Raw genomic sequence first — 20,780 nt, 5'->3', positions numbered from 1 at the left:
GATTACAAGCTTGAGCCACCGCACCCGGCCCATGCCCAGCTAATTTTTAAATATTTTTAGTGGACATAGGGTTTCACAATGTTGGTCAGGCTGGTCTCGAACTCCTGACCTCACGTGATCTGTCCGCCTCAGCCTCCCAAAGTGCTGGGATTGCAGGAGTGAGCCACTGCACCCGGCCGTTGTAATAACTTCTAAGTGTGCAGTTTAGTGGCATTAATTACAGACATAATGTTGTATAACTGTCACCACTATCACTTTTCAAAACTTTTTCTATCACCCTAATCAGAAACTCTGTAACTAGTAAGCAATAACTCTCTATTACCTTCTCATCTCAGACCCTGGCAAATCTCTAGTCTACTTTCTGTCTTTATTAATTTGCACATTCTAGATATTTTATGTAAGTGAGAATCAAATGCTATTGCTCCTTTTGTCATGTAGCTCAGGCTGATCTCGAACTCACCAAGCACCTAAGCTTCCCACAGTGCTAAGATTACTGTCAAGAGCCACTGTGCCCCACCAAAAATTACTTTTACTCTACCTTTTGTTATGATCTTTTTTCAGCATGATTTTGTTTACCTAAGCACATTATTTATTTTCATCATTTCAGTTTATCCCAGTAATATCAATAATAATGATTACTATTGTTTCAACTTCTTACATATCTCAATATTACATGGATAGTAAGAGACTTGGAACCACAGAGTAGTGAAAAAAGACAAATATAATACAATATAGGAAAATATAGAGTAGGAATGACTTAATAAAAGTCATTTGAGGTGCTGTGAAGGTTTGTTCACTTACCTACCTAAGTGTGTAACTTTAGCTTTTTTAGCCTGTATACATTCTAAGACAAAAGTTTATCTTTTTTCTTCCTAATTTGATATTCGTGTCATAATATACTAATTAACAAACCACACTAGCTGTTAGGACTTGAGTAGTCTAGAATAACTGAAAATAGGAAACTGCTATATATATATATGTATGTATAATATATATAACCTTTTTTCAGGTACTCCTATTGCAATACCTGCATTTCAGCACTATTCAAAAGTAAAATAAGTCCCAGAGCCAGGTTAGTCATTATGTCCTATTTATTACTAATTTTCATATACAAATGAGAGCTGTCAGAATTCACAGCTTCTGAATATCAGAAGCTCATGTTTTCCCTGGTCTATACAAAAAGGAAATAAGTGAGGCCAAAAATGTACTTTAACAGTGCTCCATAATATGAATCTCATAAATGAGCTGGAATAGACCCTGAGGTCTTCAAGCCTAGTTTCTCAAGATCATATTTTGTAAACTTGTGCTAGCAGTTTTGAATATCACAATGATTGGCATGGGCTGCTGACATTTTAGCAGGCAGGGCTCAGGGTGTTAGATGTCCTGTAATTCAGGGACATTCACAGTAGAAAATACTTTGGTTAGGATTTAAACCTACAAAATTGCTTTAAACATAAACTCAAAAGTATTCTTAGGCTGGTTGCAGTGGCTTGTGTCTGCAATCCCAGCACTTTGGGAGGCCAAAGCAGGCAGATCCCTTGAGCTCAGGAGTTTGAGCCCAGCTTGGGCAACATGACAAAACCCCTTCTCAATTAAAAAAAAAAATTAGCCTGGCATGGTGGGTGGTGTGCAACTGCGGTCCCAGCTACCGGGAGGCTAAGGTGAATTACCTGAACCTGGGAGGTGGATGCTGCAGTGAGCCAAGATCCCACCACTGCGCTCCAGCCTGGATGAGGAAGTGAGATCCTGTCACAAAAACAAAAACAAACCAAAAGGATTTTTGAATACTTTAAACATACAGGGAGTGTTGTTTTTTTTCCCCCAAGAAGGCAACGACTGTATAAATTTACATTGTTTTTACCATTTTAGAAATACTACCATTTGCAACCCTGTTCATAATACAGTGAGTTGTGAATACATTCTGTTTGTATTTGCAGCTAAATTAGGCAACCACTTGTGTATTTGTCAGTGTAGCAGTGGCGGTCATTTACATGCCAAAATACATATTTTATTATAAATATTCTTTTAATTATATAATAATTAGGTTTGTTAGGGGCCAGAGGGGTGTCATTGTGCATCATTTGAGTTTATTTCTTTGGGAGGCAAAGAGAGAGGAAAGGAAGGTCAAAAATGGAGAAGGCCAATAAATTTATTTTATATCACTTGTGAATTTAACTTGAGAATGGTAAAGGTGTCGACACAAAATATGTTATAAAAAAGGAAATCTAGTTGACAACTTTAACTTGCCAAAGCAGTAAACCAACTTCACTCTGGGAACACTGAATAGAAAGTGTATGTTCCAATCACTTTGAATGTTTTAATTTTAAATTCGGAAAAGCAGAAATATTTGTGATAATGTTTTGAGAATGGAGGTATTTGAATTTTAGCACTAGGAAACCCTTTGAAGGACGGTGTAAAATCTGGATATTTAATCTGGTTTCGCTGAGAGTTCAGATGGAAGAAGTGTTTGTAAAACCACGTATATGGCTATTTGTTAAAGCCAGGAATCTAGTACTAAGTTTTTTTTTTTTTTTCTCCTGCCTGTCTGCTGAATCTGGACTAGAGGGAGGACTGAGAATTTGGCCAAAAAAAGCAACTCCTTCTAGGGCAAAAGACTATTTCCCACCCACTGCAGCCCCTGTAAGTTGTTACCAACGTAGGACAACTTTGGTGTAGTGGTTCCTTCAGTAGGCCGATCCCCCTCAACCCTCATTCTTTTGGGCAACCAAAAGAGTCTTTCACAATCCCATGCCTAGGCTGGCTTTGGGGACGTAGTATAGCACTGGCTAACCTAGGTTGCAGGGCGCCCAGAAAAACAAGGGACCTATGCCAGTGTGCGTTAAGGGCCTAGGTCGCCCGGTAGGTGTGTTATCACCAGGGTCATTCAGTATATAATTGTTTCATTGTTTCGTGAAAACAAGGGACCTATGCCAGGGTGCGTTAAGGGCCTAGGCCTAGGTCCCCTGGTAGGTGTGTTATCATCAACGTCATTCAGTATGTAATTGTTTCATTGTTTCCTCATCCTGTGATGCTAAAGCCGTATGCTCATAAAGCGCAGGCACACCGGTAGAAAAACTAGAGGGGTCTGGGGTTCCTAGGGGAACCCCAGCAGCCTAACCCTGTCAAGCCTGTCGAGCCTCTAGCTGGTCACACGTGCTGCGGAATCCACTCAGCTTTCCTCAGGTGCAGTCAGGTCCATCCTGCAGAGGGACCTTCTGCGGACCTGTTCTTTCACCTCCCTAACCTGAAGATTGTATTCAAACCACCGTGGATCGCTCACGTAAAATGGTCACTGCGCCTAACACCTGGGATCTCATAACCCTGATCTATCTTGGCTTCAGAGCGTTTTTTGACTAGTTCCAACTTTGCTGAAGCTTGTCAAAGGTAGGTGACGGCTAGTTGGAACGGAAAAATTTTACAAAACTTCCTATTCTCGGAAGTAAAAGGGAAGAGAGAGTGCTTAAGGAAGAAGGGAAGTTGAGGGTGGGTAAGGAGGAGGGAGCGGGAGTTAGTGGTAGATTGTCACTATGTTTAAGATTTCCCCAAGGCGAAAAAGGCGAAAGATATCTTGCTAGATCCCCAGAATTCGAAGACACTAGGAGAAGGCGGAGATAGCAAACATGGCGCGAATTTTGAGAGGCGCTGGGACTACGTAATCCCGCGATCTTATGACTAAACGAACGCGATTTAGGGAGAAGTAACGGTAGTGATAAAGGGATTGGGTGGTGGTGGTGGAGGGGTGGAGCCAATGAGGACGCACGTCGTGCGTGCTGTCGTATAGCTGTGGGAGGGGCCGTACTACCGCGTAGGCTAACCAGTGCACTTAATAGCTGTATTTCGCGTGTGAGAGTTCCGCTATTCGGTCTCACACCTACAGTGGACTACCCGATTTTTCGCTTCTCTTCAGGGATGAGTCATGTGGTGGTGAAAAATGACCCTGAACTGGACCAGCAGGTGAGTCAAAGTAAGCCTGCCGAGGCTTTCTACGGGACCCTTTACTTGGCGTGACGGTTTGTGGCGCACTGCTAATTGGTTTTTCAGTTTCACTTCTGGTGGGTTCGTGTGTTATGTGACGGGGACTCTAGGGAAATGGGGAGAGAAACTGCATGAGACCATGACAAGACCACGTACGGAAGGGACCGGGCGGTGGCAGTAACGTTAATGGTAGTGGTTTCGCTGGTATTCTGGTATAGTACTGGGCCTCACGCAATGGCGGCTTTTGTGTTTGCCTGAGCGGTCCCGTGGTGACGCGCATGTGCGACCACGAACCCGTTTGTGAGAGGGGGCCGGGGAGGGAGGCGGTTCGCAAAAGCGGACCGTTTTTATGTCCAGGGGGAGGCCCTCACCAGGCGCCCCTGACGTATTCGCAGTAGTGTCATTGTTAAGAAGAAAGTGTATGCAGGCCACCCAGTTTGTGTAGCGAGAAGAAAGAGTAGTATGGTCTTTGCTCGGGCGAATGGCCAGGGTCTTTGTGTATACGATTGTGTGACTGGGCAGCGCTGTGTTCCTTGAGCAGAGGGGCCAGGCCTGTGGAATTCTTGAAGACGAGTGACTGTAAAGCACAACGTAACAAGTATCCTGTGTCTTGTTTCTGGCGGGGTCCCATAGCCACGGAGCAACCGTTGCCCGGGTGCTGAGCGTGCCGAAACTGGGCTTCCGGTATGGAAAGTTTTGTGACGCATGAAGGACCGGAAAGGGATGGTGGGGAGGGTAGGGAAGGATGGCTGCCGCGTGCTTCTCTTGACCCTATAGAAATAATGGAAATTGGACGCCCGCGGAAAGACACCTGGAAGGTTAGGGATCCAGCATTGCGCTACACCCCTTTGTTAATTCAGTCACTGGACAGCCGCCTAGCCGAGAGCTGTGCGGTTTTTATGTGGTATTGTACCTTTACTTTAGGCGATACATGCAGAAGTCGTCCGGTAGAAAACTAACCTCGAATGTTGATTAGCGGGACAGGTTATTTGTGGTTTACTTTGTTGTTACCGCCGAAGGATTGTTGATATAGGTTTAACTGTGTTTCCATTAAGGACAGATCCTTTGGAAGTTTGGGCGATGAGGGAGAAGATAGGTGGTCTACGTGTTAGATCAGGCTCGTTTTCTGTGTCAGGAACCTACCGCGCTTTTGCATTTGGCACTCCAGTCGTTTGCAAGCTTATCCCTGCATTTCTGCCTCCCAAGTCTGGGGGAGAGAATGAATAAAGAGCATACATTTTTTTTTTTTAACCAAAAAATACCGTCGGAACTTCTTAGTTGTGATTAAAGCTTCGTGATGGTAAATGATTTTAAATTTTGCTGTTAGGTGTCGTTTGAGGGATTTAATGGTCTGCCTTTGAAGGTTATTTTTCCACTGACGACGTATTAACGCCTGCAATTTACTGAGACTTGACGTGTTAAATAGACCACAGAAATAGAAAATTAAGAGCCTGGGCAATACGAATTTATGTTTTGTATGTAATTGGCATCCATTTAACTCTTGATAAACCGTGCTCTCTAGTTCACTAGAATTAAGTAGTAAATTCAAATGGCAAGATTTTTAAGTGCAGTAGTATCTTAATTGATGATTCGTGTAATGTGATAGTATCTTGAACTTACATATGTAAGCTTTCTACGGCATAGAAAGTTTGTGCAAAAAGGTGACCAAGGTGCTCTTGGCATTGGTCTTAACGTGTTTTTTGAAAAAAATCAATTTTGACGTACGTGGTTTTTCCCCCCACCCCCGCCACCGCTTCAGAGTTGTTCTAGGTAAGGTATTATGCTGAAAGCCCTTAAAGCGAAATAACCTTTTTTCTAGTTTTAAAATCCATTAGTATAAGGAGGCAGGAATTGAGATTGGATATGTCATTTTAGAAACATTAAATACGAGATGTGTTGCTTTTTAACTTCGTAACCAAAGACCTCCGAATTTGATGTTTAGAATGGGAGAAATAAATGCTACCATCTTCATAAAGTATCGAACATTAAATGACAGCTGTGTAAAGCCGCGTAGTACTCAACATAGTGAAGTTGGTTTTTTTTTGAGCTTTTGATGTTTAGGAATTTATCTGCATTAAAAATAGTTGTACCGTCTTCAGGGCAAAGATAAATTAAGGAATCTTCAAATGCTTTTAATGTCTATTTATTTTTAGGGTTAGAATATCAAGAAAACCATTGTCATTGGGAACATTTCACTATCATGCCTGTAGCTAAATTGGATGTTGAAGTTACTGAGAAATTGATGGTAAATTTTTTTAGTTAGGAAAGTTTTCACTTTGGAAAATTGTTAAGGAAAATTTGTTTTGAATTAATGAATTTGAACTCGTTACTGTGAAACTGCTGGTATTCAGCTGATGCCATTTGCATTTGTCATGGTTGGTAGACCTGGGCATCTTTAAAATTTGGCAGGTAATGCCAGGCCGACATGGCAGCTAAGTTTGTGGTACAGGATAAGATTGGAATCTAGGTCTCATTTGTCTTTTGTGATGTTATCTGTTCTTGTGTATCAGCATGTGAGCTATTGATATCTCTTCTAGCTTGCTAATCTGGACCTGAACTCTGAAAAACAAAGTGGAGGAGCAAGTACAGCGAGCAGTAAGTAAAACTTTTTTAAAAAATGGAGTGTTTATCAGAGCTTAATGTTAATATCTTACTGGACTTGTTAATTTTAAATTTACATTTTTTTCTTTTCAACTGGACTATATAAAAATATGAGATATTTTGGTGTGTCTGAGTAATAAAATACACTGTTTACCTATGTCTGCTGAAAATACAAAAAATTATCCTGGCGCTGTGGTACGTGCTTGTAGTCCCAGCTACTCATGAGGCTGAGATGGGAGAATTTGCTTAAGCCTGGGAGGCTGGAAGCTTCAGTGAGCTGGGATTAGGCCACTGCACTCCAGCATGGGCTACAGAGACCTTGACTCAAAAAACAAAACAAAAAACCAAGAAACTTAATGTAATACACATTATTTTTAGAAAAGCAGTGCCATTCATTTCTGGCCCAGCATGGGATATAAGCCCATCCTTGTGAATTGACCTGCGTTGTGTTAAACCTAATGAAAGAACTTTAACCTGTGCATTTATGTGCTACACCTACTGCTGTTGCCCATGAAGAACCTAACATTCAGTGATAAAACCAAGCTTATCTGATTTTAAGGTGATGAGTTAGCTATATTCCTGTGAAAGGAAATTAGTTATAAAGACATTCTTTTGAAACGCATGGTCTTGTTTGTTTTTGGAAGATTGGGTGAGGTTAGTATTTGGATAGGAGAGTAAGGTTGGTGGTTATTCAGTAGTATCCCTGGTTTGAGTCCAGGTTTCTTACTGTTCAACAAGGAAAGCAGTTGGTACGCTTTGAAACAAAACAAAACAAAACACTTAAGTTTTATAAATTTATTTCAAACTTTGTCATTATATGAACATTACAGATATTTAAATGGTAGAGACATTTTTGGATATTTAATTAAATCCAAAAGTAGGAGATTTAGTTCAAATTTGGATTTTTGAGTAACAAAATCAGGTAGTCAGTTAACTTAAGTACTGTCTACTTCATAAGTTATTTTACTTCTTAATCATAGACTGGGCTGTTGATTTAACTTAAAACACTTGATTTGTTTTCCAGATCATTTTCACTTGCCAACTTTTCATGTGTTTTTATGGTATCACTTTAATCTACCAGTACAGAGTTTTTTTTCTTTTTTTTGAGACGGAGTCTCGCTCTGTTGCCCAGGCTGGAGTGCAGTGGCGCGATCTTGGCTCACCCCAAGCTCCCCCTCCCAGGTTCATGCCATTCTCCTGCCTCAGCCTCCTGAGTAGCTGGGACTGCAGGTGCCGGCCACCATGCCCGGCTAATTTTTTCTATTTTTTTTTTTAGTAGAGACAGGGTTTCGCCTTGTTAGCCAGGATGGTCTCGATCTCCAGACCTCGTGATCTGCCCGCCTTGGCCTCCCAAAGTGCTGTGATTACAGGCGTGAGCCATGGTGACCAGCCCAGTACAGATTTTTTAAAAGCCTCTTACTGGGTAGTTAATTCAGTATAGCACATATGAGTCTTTTTTTTCCTAGTAGGCTTTTATACTGGGGTAATTACCATGTTTAATGGTCAGTGTTGATTCATGAAGCAGTTACTGGAAATAGATCCTTTTAAAAGATAATTGTTAGATAACCACTGCTAGCTACTGAAATATTTGTGGTTTGCAATGTATTTTAGAGTAAGCATTTTTTCCGCTCATCTTGCAAAGTAGTTTATTGTATAAAATACAGGTTTTAAAAGTTTGTTTTCCAGGGCCTATTTTTTAATAGACATTTTCTAAAAGCAGTATCTTGGCGATGTTATAGGCTTCTAATTTTACATTTTCTCTTTTAGAAGGGCGCTATATACCTCCTCACTTAAGGAACAGAGAAGCATCTAAAGGTACGTCTTTAAGGCAACTTTGTAGACCTAACCTTTAGCAGCTAATCAAAGCCTAGGGAAGAAAGTAACTTTAGGAAGTCTATAAACGTTTTTTGTCCCCTCCTGTGCCTCTTTCAGACTGTCTTTAAGAACTAGCACTTTCTGTTTTTGGAACAGTTTGTATAATGTTGAATGATGGATAGTTGTTGTTTCCTTTGGCAAACTGAGCCCAAAGAATCTGGGTTTTGTATAGTGCTTTATCTGTTTGTAAACATTTATGTTTTGAAATTTGAAACCAGTGTATTTGGTGTATTTGTGGAAATGCCTTATGTAAAAGAAACTGTGTAGTGATAAAGTCCTGCTTGCTGCTGTCTGGAAAAGTTAGCACAGCAAAAGTGGGGTTTTTTTTTTTTTTAAGACTAGTTAACAGTTGTTAAGATTACCACTTTTGGCCACATCCAATAAGCTGGTGAGATTGTCTGGTTTCAGCCTAAACAACTTCATTTGAGAGGTGTTGTATGAAATGCCTTAAAACACTTAGGATGGTTTACTATTAAATTTGTAATTTAGAAAAGTTTAATTGGGGTGATGTTTTGAGTGCTGCATATACATCAAAAAAATTATAGGAGAAGGAAAGGTCAGGAAAAGTATTTAAAACCAAAAGGAAAGAAGGTAATGATAGAGGGGTGTGGAGTGGGTTTGTATTTCTATGTTTAGTCTGTAGCCTCTGTAAGTCTGTTTATCAGAAGACCACTTAGCTAATGATTGTATTCTTTTTTCAGAATAACTGGAGAATTTCTTTTATCACAGGTATTCTTAGTATCGCATCTGGCTGGAATTGCATCAAAGGTTTATTAACTGCCTTAAAGAGAGTTGGCAATATTTTAGTATTTGAGGGGATGGAAGAGACCTTAAACATCTAACTTCCTAAATCTGGGAAGTACAATGGATTTAGTACAATAGATCTAGATTTAGGAAGTACAGTTATTCATTTGTCTAATATTGGAGATTGAAAAGCAGGGGAAAATAACTTTATTAACTTGTAACTTTAAACATTCATTGAAATGTTTGAATTTAGGTAAGTGTGTGGTTGTGGAGTGAGTTTACTCTTGTCATTTTTTTTTTTTTTATCAGTTTGTAGACATGGAAAGTAGGCAACAATGAGGCTTTTTTTTTTTTTTTTAACACAAGTGTACCTTATTCTTAACGAGCATATTAAGATTACATAGTTACTTTTGGACTTTCAGAATTTGAGGCTATTTTAGAGGTCTGGTAGAGCAAAGTAGACAGCATGGAAATTCCTTGTTTTGTATTGACTACTTCCATTTAGTTGATCTGTTTCTTTTTGGTGTTACTAGACAAAGCTAGATTTTAAAAGATGAATTAAGATGCTCAGCTAACTAGTCCTGTTTATACTATTGTTGATAGATAGCAAGTTGCCTTCTCCAGGTTCTTCATTGAATGAGTCCTTGTTTACCATGATGCTTGCTACATACAGTTGCTACATACTACTATGTATGAGTAGTTTTTGGTCATAAACTGCATAGAGTTGGAGCTTTTTTTTTTTTTTTTTTGAGACGGAGTCTTGCTGTGTTGTCCAGGCTGGAGTACAGTGGCGCGATCTCAGCTCACTGCAAGCTCCACCTCTTGGGTTCATGCCATTCTCCTGCCTCAGCCTCCTGAGTAGCTGGGACTACAGGTGCCCGCCACCATGCCCTGCTAATTTTTTTGTATTTTTAGTAGAGACGGGGTTTCACCGTGTTAGCCAGGATGGTCTTGATCTCCTGACCTTGTGATCTTCCTGCCTTAGCCGCCCAAAGTGCTGGGATTACAGGTGTGAGCCATCTCTGTTTTAATTCGTCTGACGTATTTCTTCTGATTATGTAGGTCTCTTAGTTCAAGCTTTTCTGTAGGTAACCCACAGTCCCTGAGGTGTAATCTTTTACTTAGCTGGGCCTTCCCAAAATGTGTATTATATATAGCATATGTTAAATGTTTAGGTTTACCACCTTTTGTATTATTCAGGATTTGTCAAGGATGGGACATAACTAAGAAACTAACATAATGGGCTTGCACTAGCTACAAGTTCAGCTTAAAAATTGGGAACTTGGAATCCCTCTTAATCAGTCATAGCTTAAAAAAAGACTCATCTTAAATAATTTAATTGGAGTAGGTTTATATTTCGGATATGTAACATTTACACTTAAAAAATGAATGAAAAAATTGTTAAGATAGTATAGTATTAATAGCATAGCTATGTTACATGCAGGCTACCTTGTTCTCAGGTCATGAGATTACTTTGCTTCATATCATAATCTCTGGTGGAAGAAAACATTAAAGCTTTTAACAATTCTGCTTATGGGACTTGTAGACCTTTGGTCCCATAAAGATGACATAAAGGAGGACTACATGTGAAGGACTTCATATTTTGAAAGATACAAATTATGTAAAAGTCTTGTCACCTTCTGATTTTTGCTTTTTTATTGAAGGATTCCATGATAAAGACAGTTCAGGTTGGAGTTGCAGCAAAGATAAGGATGCATATAGCAGTTTTGGGTCTCGAGATTCTAGAGGAAAGCCTGGTTATTTCAGTGAACGTGGAAGTGGATCAAGGGGAAGGTAAATCTCAGCTTGTGTGTGTATACAGTAGAAATTTAGAAATTTTAATTTGGTAGGTTCTCATTCTTCATACTTTCAGTGGTCAAGCATGTCTTTAACAGATTACTAATGGATTTAAAGCAGAATGTTGGTTTACTCATTGTTTTGTTAGCAGTAAGAGGTCTTTATTAAATTAGATGAATATGGTATTTGACACAGTGAAATCTGTTTCAACTTAAATGATACTTAAAGCCTGTCTGTGACAGCTTTAAACACTTCATTTTTGATGTGTGTTATAAGTTGATCTTAAAAACCTAATGGCTGTATTTAATCCTGTTTTCTGTTTTTCACAAATAGGAGTAAAACTTTAAAAATACTCTCTTGTCACATGTCTACTTTCATATAAAGGAGAAATTCAAGTGTTATTCCTGCTTTCCTACTAGTAAATATATTTAGATGATACTATTTTAAATGAAGAAGTAAAGTACGTAACTAGTTATAAGTATCTAAAAACCAAATTCTTAGCATATGAGGTCTAAGCTGTGTGATTTTATAAAAATTTTTATAATTTTCTTAAAAATGAAGACATAAATTACAGTTTAGGTACTGGTTAATTAGAGGGCCTTACTTCACATGAGAAACGAATATTGAATTGCCAGTATCTTTGAAGGGTGGTTGTGTTCAGTAATTCAGCTGATACCCAAGTATGTTTCTAGAGCGATGATAATCTAACATGGGCTAAATAATGTACTTCTGATTGCTTGTGCCATTCAGATTTGATGATCGTGGACGGAGTGACTATGATGGTATTGGCAATCGTGACAGACCTGGCTTTGGCAGATTTGAACGGAGTGGACATAGTCGTTGGTGTGACAAGTCAGATGAAGATGATTGGTCAAAACCGCTTCCACCAAGTGAACGCTTGGAGCAGTAAGTTTTTGAAATATATGTTAATTATTGTGAAATTTATTGCTTAGTATAACATGTATATAATAATTGTTTGATTTCAGAGAATTGTTTTCTGGAGGAAACACGGGGATTAACTTTGAGAAATATGATGATATACCAGTAGAGGCAACCGGCAGTAACTGTCCTCCACATATTGAGAATGTAAGTTTTTTGTTTGACTCTTAAAGTTATTAATGCAAACCCATTGGATTATGAAAAAAAATTAATGTCATTATTAAGAATAATCCTGGAATTAAAAATTTACCAAACTTACGAAGCATCCATTATTTTTATTTATTTATTTTTTTGAGACAGATTCTGTTCTGTCACGCAGGTTGGAGTGCAGTGGCATGATCTGAGCTCACTGCATCCTCCTTCCTGGGTTCAGGCCTTTCTCCCATCTCAACCTCTTAAGTAGCTGGGACTACAGGTGCACACCACCACACCCAGCTCATTTTTGTACTTTTAGTAGAGACAGGGTTTCGCCATGTTGGCCAGGCTGGTCTCAAATTCCTGATCTCAAGTGATCTTCATGCATTAGCCTCCCAGAGTGCTGGGACTACAGGCATCAGCCACCATACCTGGCCTCCAAAAACTTTTTTCAATGTAGATTAAACCCAGGCATTTTCTTAAAAAATGCCATGAATCTTTTACCGAAATCATAGCATCTATAAACCAAATCAGACAGTTTAGTTGGTTACTTCCATTAATATGTTAGTATAAAACAGAAATTTCAACAGATACAGCATTTTATATCTGCTATGTTTACTTCTGTATTTACTTGTATTTGATTAACCTGGTTAAATTTCTTGGCAGTTTAGCGATATTGACATGGGAGAAATTATCATGGGGAACATTGAACTTACTCGCTATACTCGTCCTACTCCAGTGCAAAAACACGCCATTCCTATTATTAAGGGAAAAAGAGACTTAATGGCTTGTGCCCAAACAGGTAAGCTTACTCAATACAAAGTGAAAGTTAAGAATACCTGATCAGACTTACTTTAAAAGTAGTATGTTCTGAAGGGGATGTCCGAATCCTGTGTTTAGCATTTGAGGTAGGTAAAGATTAGCTGAGGATGTGTCTTTTTCTGTATACCTTTGGATCCTTGGGATGAAACTAATGTTTTTATCTGGACATCTTGAGGAAGCTTATGGCAAAATCTTCTTTAAGAAATAGAACTGGGTATTTTGCAGTTAACTCCACGGGAGTTAGCAGACTGCAGCCTTTAGGTCAAACCTAGCTCTTGTTTATTTTTCAATAGCTGTATTGAAATATAGCCATACCCATTGGTTATGTCTATAGCTGTAGAGGTTAGCCAGAGATGTGGCAGAGAGACTGGCCTGCAAGAGCCATGTAGCTCTTTACAGAAAGTTCACTGACCCGTGCTTTACCTTCCAACAGTATGTAGTGATTACAAAGAAATGTTGAACTGAAAGTTGATGCCACTTTTCAGAAAAATGGTTGTGTTTTGTACAAATCGAAATACATTGTTTAAAAAGAAAGCCCAGTAGTCACTTTAGGTTTGCCTTATAAATTTACTGTAACTTCCTAGAAAATTGGAAATAAAGTAAGAAAAATTTTCTTACAATTCAAGGGCATTTAGAACACTTTGTCATCTGTTAATATTCAGAAATGATAAGCCAGTGTTTTGTTTTCAGGATCTGGGAAAACTGCAGCATTTCTTTTACCCATACTGAGTCAGATATATACAGATGGTCCAGGAGAAGCTTTGAAGGCTGTGAAGGTAAAGGTTTTGTTATAAAATAAGACATTTTTGTTTTAAAAAGCTTTGCAAAGCTCTGTTGACTTTTCTAACGGATGCCAGATATACCTTATTTTCATTTTTTTTTTTTTTACCCCTTTCACCCACTGAAAATAAGTTTGTAGATGTAATCTGCAAATTATAAAGAGAAAGTGATGAATTTTTAAAAATCATTGAAGTTTTGGGTTATGAATTTAAAATTATATTTATTTTTTAGGAAAATGGAAGGTATGGGCGCCGCAAACAATATCCAATATCCTTGGTTTTAGCCCCAACAAGAGAATTGGCTGTACAGATCTATGAGGAAGCCAGAAAAGTAAAATATTCATTTTAGTGATTATTGCTTTTCTTATTTGTCAAATGATGTTGTTATAGTCACTGACATGTTCTTTGCTTAAAGTTTTCCTACCGATCTAGAGTTCGTCCTTGTGTAGTTTATGGTGGTGCTGATATTGGTCAGCAGATTCGGGACTTAGAACGTGGATGCCACTTGTTAGTAGCCACTCCAGGACGTCTAGTGGATATGATGGAAAGAGGAAAGATTGGATTAGACTTCTGCAAGTATGTCAGTTTTTATATATGGGATGCATCTATTTCTGTATTAAAAGTTGATTACTTTTGTTGTATTTTACTAGTACTGCTTTAACTTTAATAATTTAATTTTCTACATAGTTTTGAAAATTACAGTTAACGTTTTTGTAAAGACTAAGTGAAATTTTAATTGAGGCCCTGAGCTTCATTTTAACAATCAACATGGGTAATTCAGTTGTCACCTTGAGCATTTTATCTCATGATTTTGTGTGTGTGTGTGTGTGTATGCATTTGTTGAGTATGTGTCAAATTGTGACACTGCAATAGTTACTACTTGAGTTACTATATTAGTGTAATTAATTATGCAACTATATATAGTAATTAGTTTCTCAGGTCTAATAATCCAGTATCAACTGAGGGTTTTCATAATAGGTACTTAGTGTTGGATGAAGCTGATAGGATGCTGGATATGGGATTTGAACCTCAGATACGTCGTATAGTTGAACAAGATACTATGCCACCAAAGGGCGTTCGTCACACCATGATGTTTAGTGCTACTTTTCCTAAAGAAATACAGGTACTGTTTGACTTTTGAACTTTCATTCAGAACATTTGTGTTTATTCATTATCTTCAGATAATTTATGTATTAAAATAGGTAATTGAGTATTTTTCTCACTGTTTCAGATGCTTGCTCGTGACTTTTTGGATGAATATATCTTTTTGGCTGTAGGCAGAGTAGGCTCTACCTCTGAGAACATCACACAGAAAGTAGTTTGGGTGGAAGACTTAGATAAACGGTCATTTCTACTGGACCTTTTAGGTGCAACAGGTAAATTATGAATAAGAATAGTGTCAGTTACATGTAAAGATAATCTCTTTACGTATCTTCTGGCCTTTCCCGTCTTTCTAAACATGGCTAAAACAATGCTTACATTAATTGGCTCTGTTTGCATGCTTCCAAGATGTATTTTAGCACAAGGACTAGAATTAAGCCAGTTAATAATTTAGATTAAGTAGTGATGCTAATTCACTGTGAGTAAACAAAGCCTTATAATTTTTCAGGGAGGGATTCACTTACTTTAGTGTTTGTGGAGACCAAAAAGGGAGCAGATTCCCTGGAGGATTTCTTATACCATGAAGGATATGCTTGTACTAGTATTCATGGAGACCGGTCACAGAGAGATCGAGAGGAGGCCCTTCACCAGTTTCGCTCGGGAAAAAGCCCAATTCTAGTGGCTACAGCTGTATGTATATTTTATTTTTTAATTAATCGTGTGGATAGTGCTTTTTTTTTTTAATAGAAGTTATTTTTCAGGTGGCAGCACGAGGACTAGACATTTCAAATGTGAGACATGTTATCAATTTTGATTTGCCAAGTGATATTGAAGAATATGTGCATCGTATTGGCCGTACAGGACGTGTAGGAAACCTGGGTAAGGGGTTTGTTAGACGGTTCATGTTTTTTTAATTGTGATGCATACAGCCAAGATTTGACACAGAATCTTAAAAATAGAATGTTTATTTTTGAGGTAAAATTTCATATCAGATTAATCAGCCAAGTTTTTCTTTCAGTCTCTTTGATTTGGTTATATTACAAATTACAATGCTGTATTTTAGTTTCTTTCTTACTATATTTTATATAGGAATATAAGAATACTCCACTACTTTATGGAAACTTCATGTACTTTTTTTGAACACTTTAGGCCTTGCCACCTCATTCTTTAATGAAAAAAATATGAATATTACAAAGGATTTGTTGGATCTTCTTGTAGAAGCTAAACAAGAAGTGCCTTCTTGGTTGGAAAATATGGCTTATGAACACCACTACAAGGGTGGCAGTCGTGGACGATCTAAAAGGTACACACTGTTTCGAGCCCTCACTCTTGTTATTGCTTACTAGGGGCAAGAAGCTTTCAGAGTTAACTTAAAAGTGTTAAACAGTTATTTTCAACGATAATAAAAATTTTGGGCAAGGAATGATTATTAGGGTGACAAGGAATTCAGTGTTAGGTCCTCACTCCCGAGTCCTGTAGAAACACTGTTAGAACACATTGGGACATTAATGGGATGGTTCCCATTGGAACATAATGGAATTGAACTGAAAAATCAAATTGGGAATTGCAGGGTTTAAGCAGGAATTTTCAGTTTAATTGAACTTTGTACTTAACACTGCCATGCCATATTTTTGCTTACAGTAATAGATTCAGTGGAGGATTTGGTGCCAGAGACTATCGACAAAGTAGTAGTTCCAGCAGTTCTGGCTTTGGTGCTAGTCGTGGAAGCAGCAGCCGCAGTGGTGGAGGTGGTTACAGCAACAGCAGAGGATTTGGTGGAGGTAATGTTAATTTTTCTTTTAGGAAGGGCTTTTTGTTTTTCTTTCTTTTTTTTTTTTTTTGAGATGGAGTCCCACTCTGTCACTCAAGCTGGAGTGCAGTGGCCTGATCTCGGCTCACTGGAAGTGACTCTCCTGCCTCAGCCTCCTAAATAGGTGGGATTACAGGTGCGTGGCAACATGCCCAGCTCATTTTTTTCTATTTTTAATAGAGATGGGGTTTCACCGTGTTGGCCAGGCTGGTCTCTACCTCCTGACCTTATGATCCACACACCTTGGCCTCCCGAAGTGCTGGGATTACAGGCTTGAGCCACCGTGCCTGGCCTGGGCTCTTTGTTTTTCTTACGAGTTCTCTTTTTCAAAGCATAATTCATTGGGGAGATTTGATTTCTGAGGGACACAAAATCCAACACTAGATTTCTTTTACTGGTTTTATGTTAAAGTACTTGAGAAAAAAAAGGTATTAACGAATGACTTAATTTCTCTCTAAACATTTTTCTTGATAGGTGGCTATGGAGGCTTCTACCATAGTGATGGATATGGAGGAAATTATAACTCCCAGGGGGTTGACTGGTGGGGCAACTGAATCTGCTTTGCAGGAAAGTCACCCTCACAAACAAGCTAATATGGAAACCACATGTAACTTAGCCAGACTATATTGTGTAGCTTCAAGAACTTGCAGTACATTACCAGCTGTGATTCTTCTGATAATTCAAGGGAGCTCAAAGTCACAAGACGAAAAATGAAACGAATAAACAGCAGCCCTATTCAGAAATTGGTTTAAAGATGTAATTGCTGTAGTTTGGATTAAACTCTTCCCCTCCTGCTTTAGTGCCACCCCAAACTGCATTTATAATTTTGTGACTGAGGATCATTTGTTAACGTACTGTGACTTTAACTTTAGACAACTTACTACTTTGATGTCCTGTTGGCTCAGTAATGCTCACGATACCAATTGTTTTGACAAAATAAATTTACTAAACTTCGCCTAAAATCAAACCTTGGCACAGAGGTATGATACGACTTTAACAGGAGTCATCAATTCATCCATAAATATAGAAAGGAAAAAAAACTCCAGGCAGTAGTCTGCATTAGGACTGTTTGAGTTTTGCAGACTTGGGGTTGGGAGAACATCTTAAAGCATTAAAGCATAGTTTTTTGTATGGCCAGCCTTACTAAATTAAGTTCTGACTTGCTCACTCTATCCTGGATAGGCACTTGGAAACTTACACTCTTTAAACCATTCCAGTCGTGATGAAGTGGAATGTATCAATATACCAATTAATATTTTTGAAAGAGCTCTTTTAGGTTAATTTAAGTAAGTACAGCAATTTCTCATTTAATGTTTAGGGAGTTTATTCTAAGCTAGGCAAACGGCATACTATCGCAAGAAAGGTTTAAAGCTTTGATAAAATGGGGGAGATTTAATCAGATTTTTTAATGCCTGCTATAAAAATTTGAAATGTTAGAATGGCTGACCATGGCAGTGACCAGGCCTCACCATAGGCCTGGTTGGATTCTGGTCTTTAATGCATGCTAGTGTTGATGTTTTTTGGTCAAGAATGGTTTAAACAGGAAGGATTATGCAGCAGGCTTTAATTTAATGTAGATTCATACTGCTCTGTTAAAGCTGCATTGAAATGTTAAAATGGCTTACACTTGCAGACTTGGCAAATCTTAAGACTAACAAATCCTTGAAATCACACAGGTTGTAAATACGTACTAAACTGCACAAGGTGTGTTCTATATGTGCAGTTTTAGTGTATTTTAGTTGCATAGGTTTCCATGGTATTTATTGTGCCAAATTTGGCCAAAAATGATTGTCCACCACTAAAAATGCCTCTCCCACTTGGAATTCTGTACTGATTTTGTGGCCAGATGCAATGATCTTTAAAAACAAATCTTTTCAATGGCATAAGAAGTTGACAAAAATTTCTTAAAGTGCAATAGATTTTCAAGTGTATTGTGCCTTGTTCTAAAACTTTTAAGTAGGTGCACTTGACAGTATTGAGGTCATTTGTTAAGGTGCTATTTCAATTAGTGTAGGTTTAGACTCTTGTACATTTCTCCCATAACTTTTTACAAAGTACTTATTTTATTGCACATTCAGAGAATTTTATATATATATGTCTTGTGTGGGTGTCCTCGACATTCCAATCTTATTTCGTCTCTTGGAGATTGTTGAATGCAGCCAGTGAAGAAGTAGATTCCTAAATTTTATTGGGGACCATGGAATGGTAGTTGAGAAGAAAACTATTTGCACACAACAGATTTTAGATACTTTTTGCTGCTAGTTGTGTAATATTTATTGAACATTTTGACAAATATTTATTTTTGTAAGCCTAAAAATGATTCTTTGAAAGTTTAAAGAAACTTGACCAAAAGACAGTACAAAAAACACTGGCACTTGAATGTTGAATGTCACCGTATGTGAAATAATATATTTTGGGGTAGTGTGAGCTTTTAATGTTAAGTCTATTAAACTTGAGTCAAATTAAGCAGACCCGGCGTTGGCAATGTAGCTGTAATTTTCTGACAAAATTTAAGACAAAATTGTCAACTTGAAACTAAAACATGCCAAGGTTTTGATATACTTGTCTTAAGATATTAATGAAACACTTCTGAACACTGATAGGAAGTGTCCACATCCACAAAGTTTCTCATGAGTTTTGTTATGTGTTTTGTTCTGTTTGATTTTCAGTGATTGTCTGGCATATTTACAGTCCTCAAACGTGGTTATTTCTGTCAGTGACTTAACATTCGGTTTTATCAGCCAGCAGTATTCTTCAGTAAATAAAGAATGGAATTGCTGAATGTAATCATTGAACCTCGAGTCACTGTAAAAGTTTAGTAATTGCTTATTGTATTAGTTTTAGATGCTGGCACTGCATGTGCTCTGTTTATTCTGATTTTACTAAAATAAAAAGTTAAAAGTCTTTCTGCTGTCACCTGTAGCTTAATGTTGAGTTGAAGATGAACTTGTGCTCTTAACCTGAAGATTGGAAATCTGATTTCTTGGCTAACTACCAAAGCTGTTTGTGAAATACCGTACCAAGGCTTGAAGTACTTCTTTGCCTTACGTATTTGAATTAAATGACGAAGGTGGTAGAAGGTTAGAGTTGTGAGGCAGGATTTGTATTCTGACTGATGTAAATCTAAAAGGTCTATACATGCAGCATATATTGCATTTTGGTCTAAGCAACTTAATATGAGTGTGATTGTTATTTTAAGCATTTTTGATGTGAAAGATGGCTGAACTAAATTGGGTAAAAAGTCAGTTGCCTAACAAATTACTTTCTGATTGTAAGTAGTTACTTAAGGTCAAGAATTAATTGGAGTAGGTTAATGATAGCTGAGAATCGCATAAGCACGTTTTGTCCAACTTCTTTTTTCTGGTGGCTGACAATCCCTGTAACACATTGCAGCAGTTACTGCCGCTTAACAAACACGATAGGCAAACTGGTCTAACGTGTTAATGTTTGAAATAGGTTTTTTTAAGGAAATCCAGAACCTCAGTATCCCTTTGTGTCCCCTTTTGGCAACCAACCTCAAACTGCAAAGGATAAGCACTGTTCTTTTAACAGCACACATAAGCTTTAGTCTAATAAACTTGGTGTAAATGAAATTACAGTTTTTTTATACTCATTTTTTGCACTAAGTGTTAACGTTCGTGAGATGCAATTACATTGTTCCTTAGAATGTTAACATTCTGATAGCTGTGTGGAATTCTGTTGTGTAAATAGCACCTAATTTCTAGTTTGTAGCAGCAACAAACTATTTTAATATGATTATGGTGAACGCCAATGCTCCTTCATGTCTTACCTGTTTTCAGTAGGTACTACTGGTTTTCAGAAGTATTTATGCCGTTTTGCACTTGGTCCCACAGTTTATTTGTGGTTGCTCTATATTCTCAACATTACTTGGTTTTTTACACACCTTATATAAGTAGGTGTGTTATTTTAATTTGTATTTATCATCCTGATGACGATTGATTGATATGACACGAGCTGTGTTGAGGTTCATGCAGTTAAAAAGAATTTGTCCTTATCAATTACAGGCACACTTAGTAAATGATCTGATTTTTGGGTACTGCTATCTCCCAATAAAAGATACAATGTAGGTAAAATTGGATTTGCAATTAAGTTGTTCAGATTGGTTGATGGTAATACAGTTTAGTTAACAATTTACTATTGATGTTTGAAGATTAGTAAATAATATTTGTAGAACACATACT

The 20,780-nt window shown here is 37.9% G+C and overlaps 1 protein-coding gene across 3 annotated transcripts; it reads left to right on the top strand.

The window, feature by feature from the left end:
* The first annotated feature begins 2,968 nt into the window (after positions 1 to 2,968).
* On the top strand, positions 2,969 to 19,482 carry DDX3Y (DEAD-box helicase 3 Y-linked). Of its 3 annotated transcripts, XM_055377201.1 has the most exons (18): positions 2,969 to 3,384; positions 3,908 to 3,954; positions 6,513 to 6,570; positions 8,344 to 8,391; positions 10,860 to 10,989; positions 11,743 to 11,898; positions 11,979 to 12,078; positions 12,733 to 12,868; positions 13,579 to 13,664; positions 13,900 to 13,998; positions 14,083 to 14,243; positions 14,646 to 14,790; positions 14,899 to 15,043; positions 15,277 to 15,458; positions 15,530 to 15,647; positions 15,918 to 16,071; positions 16,410 to 16,549; positions 17,053 to 19,482. In XM_055377201.1, the coding sequence occupies exons 2-18, from the start codon at positions 3,910 to 3,912 to the stop codon at positions 17,130 to 17,132; spliced, it is 1,983 nt and encodes a 660-aa protein (XP_055233176.1). In that variant the 5' UTR covers positions 2,969 to 3,384; positions 3,908 to 3,909; the 3' UTR covers positions 17,133 to 19,482. The 3 variants fall into 3 exon arrangements, with proteins under 3 accessions (XP_055233176.1, XP_055233175.1, XP_055233174.1); XM_055377200.1 differs by lacking the exon at positions 2,969 to 3,384 and having other exon boundaries at positions 3,716 to 3,954; XM_055377199.1 differs by lacking the exons at positions 2,969 to 3,384; positions 3,908 to 3,954 and adding an exon at positions 4,679 to 4,793.
* Positions 19,483 to 20,780: the final 1,298 nt, after the last annotated feature.

The sequence above is a fragment of the Gorilla gorilla genome, chromosome Y (assembly GCF_029281585.2).
Source record: "Gorilla gorilla gorilla isolate KB3781 chromosome Y, NHGRI_mGorGor1-v2.1_pri, whole genome shotgun sequence".
Lineage (NCBI taxonomy): Eukaryota > Metazoa > Chordata > Mammalia > Primates > Hominidae > Gorilla > Gorilla gorilla.
The sequence above is the reverse complement of the archived record's forward strand: the minus strand, read 5'-3'. Positions and strand labels throughout refer to the sequence as shown.

Coding starts and splice junctions, on each gene's coding strand:
- DDX3Y (XM_055377201.1), top strand. CDS start 3,910: ATGAGTCATGTGGTGGTGAAAAATGACCCTGAACTGGACCAGCAG. Junction 3,955..6,512: donor ACCCTGAACTGGACCAGCAG/GTGAGTCAAAGT, acceptor TATCTCTTCTAG/CTTGCTAATCTGGACCTGAA. Junction 12,869..13,578: donor AATGGCTTGTGCCCAAACAG/GTAAGCTTACTC, acceptor TTTTGTTTTCAG/GATCTGGGAAAACTGCAGCA.